The following is a 15,552-nucleotide window of genomic DNA, read 5'->3' on the forward strand; positions in this document are numbered from 1 at the left end:
ATGGGCACACCTAGCAAACCATAATTTTGATAATTACTCCGGGCTTACTCCCCTCAAGGATTCACTCCCGGAAGACAAAAAGCAGGTGTTAAAGGCCATTGTTGAAGAGGGCTACGCAGCATTGCAGACGGGAGTCCAGATTGCCCTGGACGTGGCGGACGCGGCGGCATGCTCAACGGCTACAGCAGTGGTCATGCATAGAGAATCCTGGCCCTAGACGTCAGGTATCTTGAGGGACCTACAGGTGAAGATCGTGGACCTTCCCTTTGATACACAAAAGCTGTTTTGGAGACTCAACCGACTCAGTCCCTCACTCCAGTAAGGACTCAAGAGCTACACTTAGAAGCTCGGGCATTTATACTCCCCCATACAGGAGGGAAAAATTTTATCCTCAGCAAAGATGCTGCGCTTACAACCACAGCATGCTCAATATCAACGGTGCTACGGCCACGGGCGCTATCAATAGCGGCAACAGTACAGAACCCCTACGTGACGTTCTCAACAAAGCCGTACGCCCTTGGGTCAGGCCTCAAAGGCAACAAGTTTGATGGGTATGTCAGGGGCTGCACTATCAATACCCTCGCTCAATGCCACTCTCCTCTCATGTTCCATCATCGCCTCAGACCGTTCCACTCCCAATGGCAAAAGATCACCACAGACATATGGGTGCTGGAGATCATAGCCACGGTTACGCGATCCCCTCCCAGTCGCTTCCACTGACAAAGCCTCCCACCAGGCCTCACCTCAGGGGCGCTGCCACGAGGCGAGGCTCAAGCAGAAGGTGACCCATCTTATGTTCGCAGGTGCAGTGGAAAGAGTGCCGGAATAATTCCAGGGGAAGGTTTTTATTCACGCTACTTCCTATCGGAGAAGAAAATGGGACACCGGAGGCCCATCTTAGATCTTCGGGGCCTCAACCATTACTTGCGCAAGCAACGGTTTCGGATGATCACAGTTGCCTTGATACTCATGGCACTGGACGATGGAGACTGGGTTGCAGCACTCGACTTACGAGATGCTTACTTTCATATAACAATCCACCCGGCACACAGACGCTTCCTCCGCTTCACGGTCGGCCAGGAGCGCTTCCAGAGCAGGGTTCTTCCATTTGGCCTCTCCTCAGCCCCCAGAGTCTTACCAAAACCCTGGCAGTGGTCTCAGCCTACCTGCACAGACAGGGGGTGTTTATTTTTCCCATATCTGGGCGACTGCCTGCTAAAAGGGACCTCGAAGGCAGAGGTCTCACTCATGATACGCGTCACAGCGGACACATTTCTTCTCTGGGCCTAGTCATCAACCTCGCAAAGTCAAAGTCCAAACCCACACAACATATAGAGTTCATAGGGGCACGCATAAACTCTATCACAGCAAGTGTGTACCTACCCGACGCCCACTTCCGCGCAATCAGTTCACTGGTGCAAGTCATTACATACAGCCCCACGGTGCCGATCTTACCGTGCCTACAGCTGCTGGGCCATATGGCGGCAGCGACGTTTGTGGTACAGAATGCCAGGTTGCACATGTCAAGCCCGTAGCATTGGCTGGCGAGCGTTTACAAACCAGCATCCCACACTGTCCACAGGGTGGTGTTGCCCACAACAGAGGTGCACAGATCCCTGGCGTGGTGGGAAAACCCTGAGAATCTGCTAGTGGGGGTGCCTTTTCACCAACCACAAATTTCTATTTTTCTTACTACCGATGCCTGCCACATGGGATGGGGAGCACACATGGGCGACAAGGTAACGCAAGGGCTATGGTCCCCTGCGGAACAGACACTGCACATATCCATACTGGAGCTCAGAGCAGTGTTCAACGCCTGCAAACATTTTCGAGATTACCTGCATGGCAAAGTAGTCGGGATTCAATACCGACAATACCTCCACTATGTTCTACATCAGTCGACAAGGAGGAGCACGATCCCGTGCCCTATGTGCGGAAGCATTCAATTGTGGAATCGGTGCATCGCCAACAACGTTGAAAGCCTTGTACTTGCCAGGCGCGCACAACGTGAATGCAGACCAGCTGAGCAGGCGCTTTGCAATCATGCACGAATGGCAGATCCGCTCCAATCTGCTACAGTGCATTTTTCGTACATGGGGGTTTCCCCAGATCGATCTGTTTGCCACTCAGTACAACAAAAAAAAAAGTGTCCCCAGCACTGCTCCAGAGCAGGAGTGGGGCGGGGGTCCCTGGGGGAACGCATTCATGTTTTTCATGAAGGGCTCCCTACTTTACGCGTTTCCCCCGCAGTGCTTATCCGCAAGGTCTTGCACAAAGCCAGAAGGGAGAGAGCTCGCACGATACTCATAGTCCCGCTTGGGATCGGCAACAATGGTTTCCCTTGCTTCTGCGCATGTCAGACCGCCCACCGCTCCCTCTACCGGTGACGCCGGACTTACTCCCGCGGGCTCAAGGGTCCATAGTGCACCCGCACCCTTAAGGTCTGCACCTACAAGCATGGCTCAGCTCTTTAAAGAGCACATGTACGGAGGGAGCACAACAAGTCCTGGAATGTAGCCGAAGGACCTCCACCAGGAGGACTTACAAGCACAAATGGACTCGTTTCACAGCCTGGTGTTCCGCCAAGCAGTTAGCTCCCCTTGACGTTCCTATACCTGTAATATTAGAATACTTATTGGACCTCAAGAGAGGTGGGCTTTCTCTATCCTCGCTAAAGGTCCACCTCGCCGCTATATCAGCCTTTTCGGCATACAGAGGAAGGGCCCATGGTATTCGCCCATCCTATCGTTACCAGGTTCTTGAAGGGGCTGGTAAACCTGTACCCCCTTGGAAACCGCTTCCACCATCGTGGAATTTGGGCTTGGTGCTCAGCACGCTATCGGGTCCACCTTTTGAACCATTAGCCACAGTTCCCATACGTCTCCTTACGATAAAAACAACCTTCTTCCTTGCAACTATGTCAGCCAGCAGGGTGAGTGAGCTCGCAGCCGTGATGGCAACGCCGCACTGCACAGTATTCTCAAAGGAGACGGTAACCTTAAGGCTGCACCCAACCTTTGTTCCAAAAAGTCTCTTCGGAGTCCAATCTTAACGAGCCAATAGTTTTACGCTCATTTTACCCGAAGCTTCACAGCTCCGGCAAGGAGGCACGCCTGCATCTCCTAAATGTGAGGAGGGTGTTGGCCTTCTACAGAGACAGAACTAAGTCCTTCTGAAAAACAGACAGGCTTCTAGTGTCTCTCGCTCCTGAGTCAAAAGGAGAAGGTCTCTCTTCCCGGAGAATCTCAAAGCACATTGTGCCCTGTATAACAATGTGCTTCGAACTTCAAAAGACTCCTTTGCTGGCCCCGCCCAGGGCTCACTCCACCAGGGCGGTGGCGGCGTCAACAGCCTTATTCAAGGGCATCGCATTAACAGACATTTGTAGAGCAGCGACCTGGTCATCCTATGACACCTTCGCCAAGCATTATGCCCTGCCTTGGGTATTCTGAGAGGATACCTGTCTGTCGACAGCAGTCCTCTCGGGGGCAAGCTGCACATAAACCGGTTACCCACCTCCTTACTTGGGTTACTGCTGGGTAGTCACCTATTGTGGAGCACCCACGGGGACCACTTGAAGAAGAAGGAGAAGTTACTCACCTGTAGTAACGATGGTTCTTCGAGATGTGTCCCCGTGGGTGCTCCACCACCCGCCCATCCTCCCCGCTTCGGATCTCTGTCTAGTGTTTTTCAGGAGCATCCGAGGCAGTTGGTCAAGGAACTGGCAGGGACCGGATCGTGCACGTGGCCAGGGACGCACAGGGGGGTGGCGCGCGCCGGCACATGCGTGATCCAGATGAAACTGCTGGAAGATTTCTGATCTGCGGCGCCGGGCGAGCCCGACATCTATTGTGGAGCACCCACGGGGACACATCTCGAAGAACCATCGTTACTACAGGTGAGTAACTTCTCTTTATTGGTAAATGAGAAAAGAAGTATTTCGTATGTAAGGTGTGCTTCCCCTTCCTCCCCGCCCCCCCCCCCCCCCCCCGCCTATCTTCTTAGAGTTTGGAGGATCTTCTGCTTAGGTCACAGGTGACTGTATTGAAAGCCTTTCTGCTTCTAAGGTATGATTTTTTTTCTATAAAATGGAAAGTGGCTAGTCTAATACTTGAGGTGTCCTTAGTACTTAGAAACTGACTGGAATATTTCAGAGTTGGCAAAGTTCTCATGGTGGTGCACAATCACTTGTGGGTGTTGGTTTATGTCCCAGGCCACCAGTACTACCTTTAAGGACATTTAGTTGTTTGTTGTTTTTTTTTTGTGTATTTAGCTAAGAATCTAAGGCCAAAAAATGAGCATCCTGCATGTTATCTTTAGAGGAGCACAATAACAGGTGCATCAGAATGTTTTAGAAAAAAAAGTAAGACTTGTTCTACTTCAGGTCCCAGAACTACACCAGAAATTAGGCTGAAATTGAAAATTAATATAACTTTCAAAACACAATTCTTTCCCTTTTCTTGATCTTTGTCTCTATATGGCATCTTTCACATTTTTATTACTGAGGAATTGAACTATGCCTGTGATTTTAATTTTTGTTCTGTATCTGAAACACATACATTCATTGTATTTATAGGTCTTAACCCATACTTAACTTTGAATACTTCTGGTAGTGGAACAATTCTCATAGATCTCTCTCCTGATGATAAAGAATTTCAGTCAGTGGAAGAGGAGGTATGTTTTTCTCCCTAATGTCTCAAATTCTTTTTGGTGTTACCACTTATGGGTAGGCACACGAGTTCCAGTAGACTATTAATATAAGACTGAAATATTGCTGAACACAATGGACTTAAACTCACATCAACACATTCCATTTTTTGCTGTCCCTTTGTTGTGACTCATACGCAGCCTATCCACAACCTATCACAGAGTAGAACTTCAGAGTTATGGACATCTCAGGAATGGAGGTTATCCGTAACTCTGAAATGTGCATCACCCTGAACAAAACACAGCTCTGACTCCGGCAGCTCACACTTTGAGCTAGGCTTCAGAGGCAGCTAGGAAACTTCCTTGTGGGCAGCTTCTTCCCTGCAAGCTTGTCCCACTGTTGATCAGAGTGTGAGCAGAGGGGAATAGTTGAGGAAGACGATGTTGTCCCACTCCAGGTGGGGCGTGTGTTTAGGAAAAGATGTGCATGCACACCCTGGCCAGGGGAGGAGAGGTAAAAAGAGCACCCACAGAAATGCCATTCTCAGTGGTGCTCCTGCTCCCAGCTGGTTTGGGCTGTCAGCAGGGGCTAACACGTTTACCTATGTATCTCACAGCTTCAAGTCCTAGCTACAAGTAAGTGCTCCACATGTAGGGGTGAAGATGGGGGTAGATGTGGGACCAGTAGCCCAGGTATGCCCATCTTTAAGATGTGATACAGTCATACCAGAGTACTCGCTTTTTTTTGAATCTCTACTGCTGCATGATTGGTTACTTTGTTTTACATGTTTGGTTGACCAGTCAGTCTATGAACTTTTGTAGAAAAATAGCAATACATGTTCTGTATGGCCCCTTTGCTACTTTTTAGCAAATAGCCTTTGTTTTTTTTTTTAAGAACAGAATCAACTGTTTTTATTATTGTGCAAAGTGTACGGCCTTAAAACTCTTATTCTTCAGATGCAGAGTACAGTCCGAGAGCACAGAGATGGTGGGCATGCTGGTGGAGTCTTCAACAGATACAGTATTCTGAAGGTACCATTCACATTTTGATAGTTATGTGTGATATCTATGCTCTGTCTGTTGGTTGGAAGCAACCGTTACAAATAGCTTTTTTGTGGTTTTATTGATGGAATACCGTAAATGTACATTATACATTACAAAACACGAGAAAAGAAAGGGGCCATGCTTCATGGACAAATCTAAAATAAATTACAGGAACACAGATTAGATGACTACAGGCATTCAAAGTTGGTCTTAGAAATACAAACAGGTTTTATAGAGAAAGTTTGAGACAAAAGGCGGAGTGTTTAATAGGCCTAAGCTGCACATTAGTGTGACAGGAGGAAAAAAAAGTATAACAAATTGAGAGGATGAGATTGAGGGATCATATGCAGGGCTTTTGGAAGGTGGTTTGGGGCAGCAAGAGGTTGAGCCTCAGGGTGGGAGAATGGGGCGGTTTGGGGCTGTGTGGGGGGTGTTAAACCTGAGGGTTTGGGTGGGGGGAGGGGTTTGGAGCTGTGGGTGGTTAAGCCTGGGAACAGTTTGGGGCGTTCTGGCACCCTTTTTCTAGGAAAAAAGCACTGATCATATGTGTAGACTTGGGCTGCGTCTACACTATAAGATGAATTTGAATTTAAGGCAGTTAGCTTGATATTACCACGTGACTGTCTTCACTGTAAATACCATTAGCTCGATTTAGGGGACGCTAACATCGAGATTACAAAATTGCAGTTACGTGATGGGTATAACGTCAAGGTCAAATTCAGAAGTTTGATTAAAGGCCAATGTGGAAGCGCCACATTTTTAACATCAAATTTATTAGCCTCCAGAGGTGTTCCATATGTAACCCACAATGCCCTTCACTGCTCTGCTCTGGCCGCTGCTCTCCAGTAACAGGAAGACTGTGAATTTCAAAGAGGGAGCAGCAAGCCTTTGGCTGTGGGCTCATGTTTGTATGAAAAACTGAGAAATGTCTGTCTTTGCTATTAGTGCTGTGAGCGCATCTACTCATTACAAATAGCCTCTGTAGGGAGTTTGTGGCTCTTTCTCTACACTTGTTTTTTTCTGCTCTGCGTGGTGCCAGCCGTTGTCCCACCGCACCATGTGGCAACAAGGCTGTGGTGGGGGGTCATGCTTGCATAAGATGCCAAGAAACTTCTTGTCAGAGGTTTACATTTGTGTGTGAAGATCCCTTCCCTCCCCCACAGGTGCCACACAGTCCAGGTCTGTCCCATGCTCTGCCGTATCACATGGGTAGCTACCAACCCAGTAAAAGGATGTGCCTGCCGTTTGGTGTTTACCGTGCTTCCAGGCTGCACCACATCATAGATTGCACACGTTTAGGTCTCCAAGGGTGGGAAGGATATTCGGGGTTTGCTACCACCATGGGGAAGTCTATCCTGGTGGCTAAGATATTCAGGAGGAATACTTCATCTGCTTCAGCAGCCACAGACTACAGCACCCCCTGCACACACACACACCCCACCAAAAATATTTTCGGGGACTTCCTGTCCATTGCAGACACCTTCTGGTTTTATATTTCAATTATAAAAATCCTTTTGCTAGTATCTGCTATCTGTCTTCATGCCTCGACCCCCTCAGAGACGAGGGGGGCGGGAGGGAGTCTCGTTGAGATTCCTGTTTGTTTTATAAGTTCAGTGTGTGTTGTTATTTTACAGGCATTAACTGTGTAGGCAATATTTGTGTGGTGTAAGGGAAAGTCAAAAATTCTTCTTCACTATGTTTTTCTATCCTCTCTCTTCTAACTTTAGAAGACAGTCCATGCCCCTTGTATTTTCAGGGATCACATGCAATGATGGGAGGTGGGACAGCAGTGAGAACACAGTTGTTGCATAGGTGCCTTATAGTTCACCAGAAAGCCAAAGACTCTCCCCATCAGCAACTCTCTTTTCCTAGACTTTTTCTGTCCTCTTTCTTCTAACCTTGAGGGTCCCGGTATTATTTCTAGGGATTGGCATATTTTCAGGGATCGGGAGGGGAATGAGGAAAATGCAATGTGAGGAGATGTCAAAGACCAGCGAGCTTACCCAGAATGCTACAGGGATGAGGGAATTTTGGGGTAGGTTCCCACAATGCACTACCTGATGTTTGCCAATGTGAGTGTGGCAGCAATGAGTTGACTTTGTGAGGCACACGTGGGAAGTGAGGATGGTCAAATTCAAAATTACAAAATGGATATTACAAAATAGAATTACAAAATGGATACTAATGAATTTGAATTTATCTCGTAGTGTAGACGCAGCTTTTGAGTGAGGGGGGGGATTCACGCAGGCTTATGATTTAAATCAAATTTTAATCTGCAAATAGGAAACATTGATTTAAATAATATTTGCATTTGTACATTTGGTTACTTTCCTAAAGAGAGGTTCATTTTCAGTGGTTGGTGTGACTATTAAAATATACTGATTTGCTGATAAATATAGACTTTACATGAACTTTGAAGCTTCATTTTGCTAACCAGAAGGATATTCTATGTCTATACACTATTTGTTTAAGTAGTGATATAGCTCAATGTACATTTGTTCAGATATTTTTTTCTCCCCCCACTAATCCAGCAGGGGCCTTTTCTCTTCCTGTTCCCCAACCCCAACTCCCCCCCCCCCCCCCCCCAAAAAAAAAAAAAATCTAGCAGGGGCCTTCTCCCCACACTGTCACATTAGCAGGGCTTTCTTCTCACTCCCCTCCACCACTGCTGTCAAGGGGCAGAGGTTACAATTGGCAGAGTTGCCAATTACCCAGTCCAGTGGCTGGCAAGATGGCAAGCCACAGATATAGCTGGCCCCTCTCCTGGGGGTGTGGCTGCCTCCAGTGGTCACTGCAGTATAACTCTCCCTTGCGCTCACTGTCTGCAGCAGACACCCTTCAGTATTGCTGTCCCTCCAGTCAATCCCCTCCCATTAATTGTTATGAAAAACAAACCCATTCCAGGCAGGTCCTGTTTTCCTGGCACAATTAGGTTTTGCATTAAGTTAGGACAGAAGTAGGGAACCTTTTCCAGGTTTGGGGCCACTGACCCATAGACAAATCTGTCGGGAGATTAAGTGAGAATCAAAAAAAACCTTCGCTAAGGTCCTCGACTGTATGAGGGCCAGGGCTATGGGGTCTGGACAGGTGGGAGGGTTCAGGAGCAGGCTGGGAATTGGGGGGTCTGGGTGAGTAGGGGAGGTACAGGAGTGGGTTGTGGGTGGGGGATCTGGGTGTGAGGGGGTTGTAGGGGTCTGGGCAGGAGGGAATGCAGGAGCAAGCTGGGAGTATGGGTCTAAGTGAGAGGAAGGGTTTCAGGATGGCTTGGGGTGTATGTTCTGGAAGGGAAGGGGTCAGGATGGGGAGAGGGGTCTGGGAGGGAAGGAGCAGAAGTAAGGTGTGGATAGAGAAGCTGGGTGGGAGGGGGTGAAGGGCTTGGGTTATGGGGTCTGGAAAGGAGGGGTCAGGGTTGGGGGTTGAAGGGTCTGGAAGGCAGGAGACGAGCAGGGTGTGGGTGGGGAATTGGGAGGGAGGGTGCAGGACTGGGGTGGGAGTGGGTGGGTCTGGATTGGAGGGGACACAGGAGCTGCATGGGGGTATTGGGTCTGTGTGACAAGGGTGCATTTACCTTTACATCATCCCCAGGTGTACATGTCGCTGTGCCCCTTCCCCCTGCTACCAGGTGTTGCCCTCCACTGCTCTGATTGGCCAGAATTCCAGCCAATCAGAGCAGCTGTAAGAAGCTGGGAGAACACCAGCAATCAGCAGCAGAGCCTGGAGTCTCTTCCTAGCCCTGCCCCTTCCTCCACCACTACCACTACAGTAGAGCCTGTGGTCTGCCTCCAGACTGAGAGGCATGGGGCTCTGCACCCCTACTATCTCTTCCTCCTCCCCCACCGCCCCGGTGGAACAAATTCAGTGGAGAGGAGCCTCATGATCCAGATCCGGACAAGCTGGACCATAGGCCATAGGTTCCCCACCCCTGAGTTAGGAGAAAAGTAAGCTGTATATGAACGGGGTCATCCTAACTCTTAATCACTTAGATGGAGTTCCTGAACAAACAGATTCATGGATGGACAGACGGATGCACATTTCTAAAATACATAGATTTTCTTGCCCATTTAAATATTTGTAATTGCTGTAGTAAGGTTAGGCCTGTAATATAGGTTGTAATTCAAAATTAAATGAATAATTAAAAGCTGTATTTTAAAAGGGAAAAATACATTTAACTTAAATTTTAAAAAATAAAATTTGTTTTGGAAAAAATCTTTGCTTTGTATCCACCGAGGCTGGAGGTTGTTAGAATGAGACTGAGAACAGAAATGCAGTGATGGTACAGGGCCTTGAAAGTGAATTAGTATGGAAAGTGAGGAAGCCAGTAAAGAGATCTGAAGTGGCTTAGTGGTTTTTTGAATCGAGGGTGACAGTTATTTCATTAAAATTTGCATTGGGGACTGCAATCTAAAAAAGTTTGACTTAGTTTGTTTAAACTGTCCAAAAAAATTTAAGTTGTGACTCAGCCTGAGAAACATCAGTCTAAAAACTTCAGAGAGGTCACTGAGCAGTGGTTTAGAACAAAAGGGCTATATCTACACTTGCCCTCCTCTTTTGAAGTGGGTGTGGTAATCAGCCTGATTGGAGAATACTAATGAAGTGCTGCAATGAATATGCAACACTTCATTAGGCTAATTCTCCCCACAGCAACTTCAAAGTATCAAACTTCGAAGTGCCAGCATGCCGTGTAGCCTGCTCTACTTCGAAGTGCCTTTATTCCCCAAAATTTTGGGGAGTAAAGGCACTTCGAAGTAGTGCAGGCACTTCAGCGTGACTAGGGCTACAAGGCATGCCAGCACTTCAAAGTTGCTGTGGGGAGAATTAGCCTAATAAAGTGCTGCATATTCACTGCAGCACTTCATTAGTATTCTCCAATCAGGCTGATGGGGGCAAGTGTAGACATAGCCAGTGGCTTTTAATTTAAGCATGTGGTGGTGGTGTTTGTACTCACTGTATTGTGCTCAAACAAGAATTGGATTCCTTAGAATATGAGAGGGGTGATCTTTTTCAGAATTTGACTAGTCAAAATGTCTGTCAATTATAAATAATTGGAATTACCTTCAAAATAGAATGTGAATTCTGATTTAATTATTTCAGATTCAAAAAGTGTGTAACAAAAAACTCTGGGAAAGATATACTCACAGGAGGAAAGAAGTTTCTGAAGAAAACCATAATCATGCTAATGAAAGGATGCTGTTTCATGGTAAGATCTTTGAAATGGAAAAACAAATTGAATTATCAGTGCTGTTAATCTTGGGGGAGGGGTTTACTTTTCATTGGTCCCAAAAAGTAGGATAAGTATGGTGTATACTTCAAAACTGAAAATAAAAATGTAAAATCAGAGTTAAGTTTTCCATAATTTTTCTGAAAGCCTGTTACCAGCACTGAATGTTGTTGCAGAGGTGACCCCTATAGCTATATCCAGTCCAATTCACATTCCAGTTGTCTTTATAATTTTGAATCTTTTCCTCCTTTGCTGAAATTTTCTAGCGTTGTCTTTGTTGAAAGAACATTTTAATTTTTTAAGTTTAATCAAAAATAAAATATCAAGTCAGCAGATTCGATTTGAAGGGGCAAGAGTGAGGAAAGTTTCTTGCTATTTGTTATAACAGCTCAGACCACTTTCTACAGAAAATGATGCTTTTTAAATTTGACTTGTTAGCCCTTTTTCAGAAGTATCTTCTTGAGTTCCCCTGAAGTTTGTTTTTTGATTTGAAACTTACAAACCTATTGAAAATTTTCTTCTTATGCACCATGACTCTCACAGTGGCAAAGGCATAGAAACTCAGCTGCACATTCACTGCAGTAAAAACCCCACAGCTCCCTCATGCAGACGTAATTTGGTGGGATAAGGTGATCCAGTGATGTCTGGTACAAGCATCTCCGGGTTTTTTTTAATTTGGGAAAAAATTAGTTCAGAATCAAAATTTAGAATGTGAATTAAGATTATATGTCCAACTTAATTCTGCCCTTGTGTATATGCATTAAGATAGAACATTTGCAATCATGCAACTCTAATAGAAGTTAACATTTTCTTCTTTAACCATGTATATACATATTTGTGTGGTGTCATTTTCTTTCTTGTAAACGTATGCTATTTTTATAAACATAATCGTCTTCCATATGTTAGACAGATTTTTAATGTAATTATCTTTTCTGAGGAATTTGTCAGCAACTATGTAGTTTGCCATTTTTTTTCCGAACTAGTAGCACGGTGTGCGTTAACTACAACTTGTGACCAGAAAGAAACTACAATACTATTTGGTGACACTTAGAATTTATATATGCCAACAAACTTTTGCTATCATTCTTGTTATGTCAAAGAATAGTCCTTGTATTCATCATATAAAATCATTTAATGAATTCTGGCATGCACATGTATGTGTGTCTAAAGCTGTAGAAAAATCTCAAATAGCTAACAAATTGTGAACTTGTAACTGAAGATCATGGTCTTGCTTACATGCAAAAGGTCAGCTGCTGCTGCTGATGTAACTTGGTCATTTTCTGTCTGAGAAATTAATTGTACAGTTTGGTACTTTTCAAAACCACACAGGCTTTTGATGGACATAATATAAATTATCATACCTGATCAGACCTGTGCTTTGGTATCCTGTCTGTGATAGCTGCAAGTATCAGCAGGAGGAAGATAGAAGCGATCCTTTAACTCTATAACCCATCTGTAGGGAAAGTTCTTCCTAATCTGGTCAGATAATAGTTGGTTTATGTCCTGAAGCATGAACGCTTAGATACACGATTTGTAAAGAATTATCTGAAGTGATGGCAGATGGTCACATATATGTTCCCCTTTTATAATCCTGATAACTTCTTAGCCTCAGTGATACCTTGTGATGCTTCCATAAGCTAATAGGTTTGTATATTTTTTTAAAAAAAGCTTTTGCTTTTCATTTTATATTTCTATTTCATGTCTTCTGGCTCTTGTATTACACAGTAAGAGTAAATAAGATGTTCCAGTATAACACCTCTTATTTTATGTCTCAGTTTTGCTGTACTCTCTTGTTCACCTCCTCTCCAAATGAAACAGTCTTAAGAATCCTATAACTATCTTTATCATTTACATGTAATTTTAGAAACCTATTTTTAGTATAAAAGAGCATATGTCAGCTGTGTCAAGAGTACCTTTAAATTTGAATGGGAAACTTAGAGATGTAATTTTATAATTAGTACTCAGCTCATATAACTGAGCATTGCTGAGCTTTCCAGGGGCAGAAGTGGTTAAAAATATTTACATAAATTAGATCATAGGTGCTGGAACAAGGGATGCTTTTGCGTTCCTTGGTTTAAAGTGATTTCCATCTTATACAGGGTTTACACTTCAGTGGCTGTCAGCACTCCTGATATGTAAATTGTTCTTGAACCACTGAATTAGATCAAAACAAAAAGCAGTCAAGTAGCACTTTAAAGACTAGCAAAATAAAAAATAGTCTGTAAAGTGCTACTTGACTGCTTTTTGTTTTGATAGTATGTAGACTAGCACGGCTCTATTACCACTGAATTAGATGTATTCAAGTCAGCACAGTCTGATGAAATTCATCTCAGGGCACTTCAGGAGCTAGTGGAAGCAGTCTCTGTGATTAGCAGGTCTTTTCAAGTCTTCATGGTGGATTCCAGAGGATTGTCAAAGGCAGGTCTATCAAATTCAAAGCCTTCTGAGAGCTGCACAAACAGCTTTCAGGACCTCCAAAGAAAATGTATTTGTCAGAAAGTCTTAATTTATTATTACAGAATTTTTTAGATATATCTTTCAGGAGCTCTTGAGTATTACAGTAATTTTAATGGAAAATTTAAAACAGTATTAATTTGGTTTATAATTGTATTAATAGTTAATAAAATTTTGTGCAAAATTATTTGCTCATCTATAATGTTATTTAAATTAAAATTTAAGGTATTCCATGCCTTGCCCGGCTCCCAGCCTCTGGGGCTGCCAGTCTTTCCCCTGGCCTGGGTAGTCCCCACGCTGGAGCTGTGGATGAGGCTCTCAGCCCCAGGACTACTGGGTTCCTCATGCAGGCCAGATACCCAGGGCTGGGGCTGCCACCGGAGCTTTGCAACCCTGCTGACTCCCATCCCGGGGGCTGCTGAGGTGTCCTGGACAGTCCCCAGGGCTGGAGCTGTCAGCAGAGCTCTGCACCTCGGCTAGCTCTCAGCCCCGGGGCTTCTGTAATTCCTGAGCCAGGTTGCTATGGATAGAGCTGCTGGCAGGGTTCCACACCGCATCTGCCTTGCATCCCCAGGGCTTCCAGGGTTCTCTGGAGTTGGAACTGCTGGTGCATGGGCCCCAAAACAATTCTGTCGGGCCGCATGCAGCCCACAGACAGCGTGTTTGACTTGGTCAAAGGGCATTTGTACTAGCACCTGTTTTTAAAAAGTACAAAGAGGACTTGGGGAATCAGACAAGTCAGCCTGTCTTCGTGGTTGAGAAAGTATTTGAGAAGATTATTAAGCAATCAATTTATAATCACTAGAGGATAACAGGGTGATAGAAATAGCCAGCATGAACTTGTCAAGAAAAGATCGTGCCAAGCCAGTCTAGTTTCTTAACAGAGTTACTGGCTTGGTGGATATGAAAGACGTAGTAGACATGATACGTCTTGATTTGTTAGTAAGCAATTTGACAGAGTGCTGCATGACAAGACAACTTTTATGCACCCTCTGTCTGAGCATTGGCATATGATTGACTACTTCATCACAAAACAAAAAGATCTTTCTGATGTCTAGCTGATTTGTGGCATTGGCTCTTGGTCTGACCATTGCATAGAATGCAGTGTTGTCTCCGTGAACCTTTTTCCACCAAAACGTTGTCATTCTGCTGTATGCTGGAAAAAGCTGGATGTAAGTAAACTTGAAATACTTGAGACACAAGGACTGTTTCAATGCAATCTTTTCACTTTCTTAGTCATCAACAATGAAGTCCAGAATGGTCACCCAGCATTGAGGATGATTGGTTTAACATCAAAGAAACAACCTACAGAGCTGCTATCAAGAGTTTCGGTTTCCAAAAACATGGCCCCAAGGACTGGTTTGATGACAAGCACAGAGATGCCCAAGCTCTTCTTGATAAGATGCAAGTGATGCACCTGGCCAGGAAATCAACACATATTTGGGCCATGCAGGAGGCACAAGTCAAATTATGGCAAACGAAAGAGGACTGGTAGAAGTATCAAGCAGTTAAACTCCAAGATGCAGCTGATAGCCATGATCTTAAAGCATTCTATGACAGACTGAAGGCAGTCTGTAGGCCATACATTGCTGGCTGCGCACGAGTGCACTCTACTGATAGCCTCACTTTGATCACAGATAGTGCTAAAATCCTTGACTGCTGGGCTGAACATTTTCACAAAGTATTGAACCAGACCTCAACTTTTGACAGTAGTGCTCTTGAAGAGTTTCCTCAGTGGTCTAATGATTTACAGCTGGTCGTACCACCAACTCTTGATAGGTACAAAAAGCTATTAACCAGGTGAAGTGTGGAAAGGTACCTGGCAATGATGCAATTCCATCAGAAATTTATAAATCTGTAGGGAGCCAGTTGATGTACCATCTCGCCCATTTATTTAGTGCCATTTGGGAGAAGCAGTTAGTCCCTCAGGACTTCCAAGATGCCTTGGTTGAACACACATGCAAGCATAAAGGTGACCATGCATGTTGTGATGACCAATGGGGCATGTCTCTGCTCTCAAAAGCTGGTAAGATCCTAGCCTGCATCCTTTAAAACTGGTTTTCACTATACATGTTCAAAATTGGCATCATTCCTGAAAGCCAGTGCGGATTTTGTGCTCGTCAAGGCACTGCCAGTATGATATTTGCAGCTAGACAGACAGAAGAGAAATGTAGAGAGCTTCATTAGGA

General features: G+C 44.9%; 1 protein-coding gene across 2 annotated transcripts in view; it reads left to right on the forward strand.

The window, feature by feature from the left end:
- The window catches only part of TNKS2 (tankyrase 2), a 73,226-nt gene that overhangs the window by 47,804 nt on the left and 9,870 nt on the right, over positions 1–15,552 (forward strand). For both annotated transcript variants that reach the window (XM_075000374.1, XM_075000372.1), the window contains exons 22-24: positions 4,577–4,674; positions 5,605–5,679; positions 10,783–10,888. In XM_075000374.1, coding sequence (XP_074856475.1) covers positions 4,577–4,674; positions 5,605–5,679; positions 10,783–10,888 — 279 coding nt within the window. The remainder of the gene's footprint in view (positions 1–4,576; positions 4,675–5,604; positions 5,680–10,782; positions 10,889–15,552) is intronic.

The sequence above is a fragment of the Carettochelys insculpta genome, chromosome 7 (assembly GCF_033958435.1).
Source record: "Carettochelys insculpta isolate YL-2023 chromosome 7, ASM3395843v1, whole genome shotgun sequence".
In the NCBI taxonomy this organism is placed as follows: Eukaryota; Metazoa; Chordata; order Testudines; family Carettochelyidae; genus Carettochelys; species Carettochelys insculpta.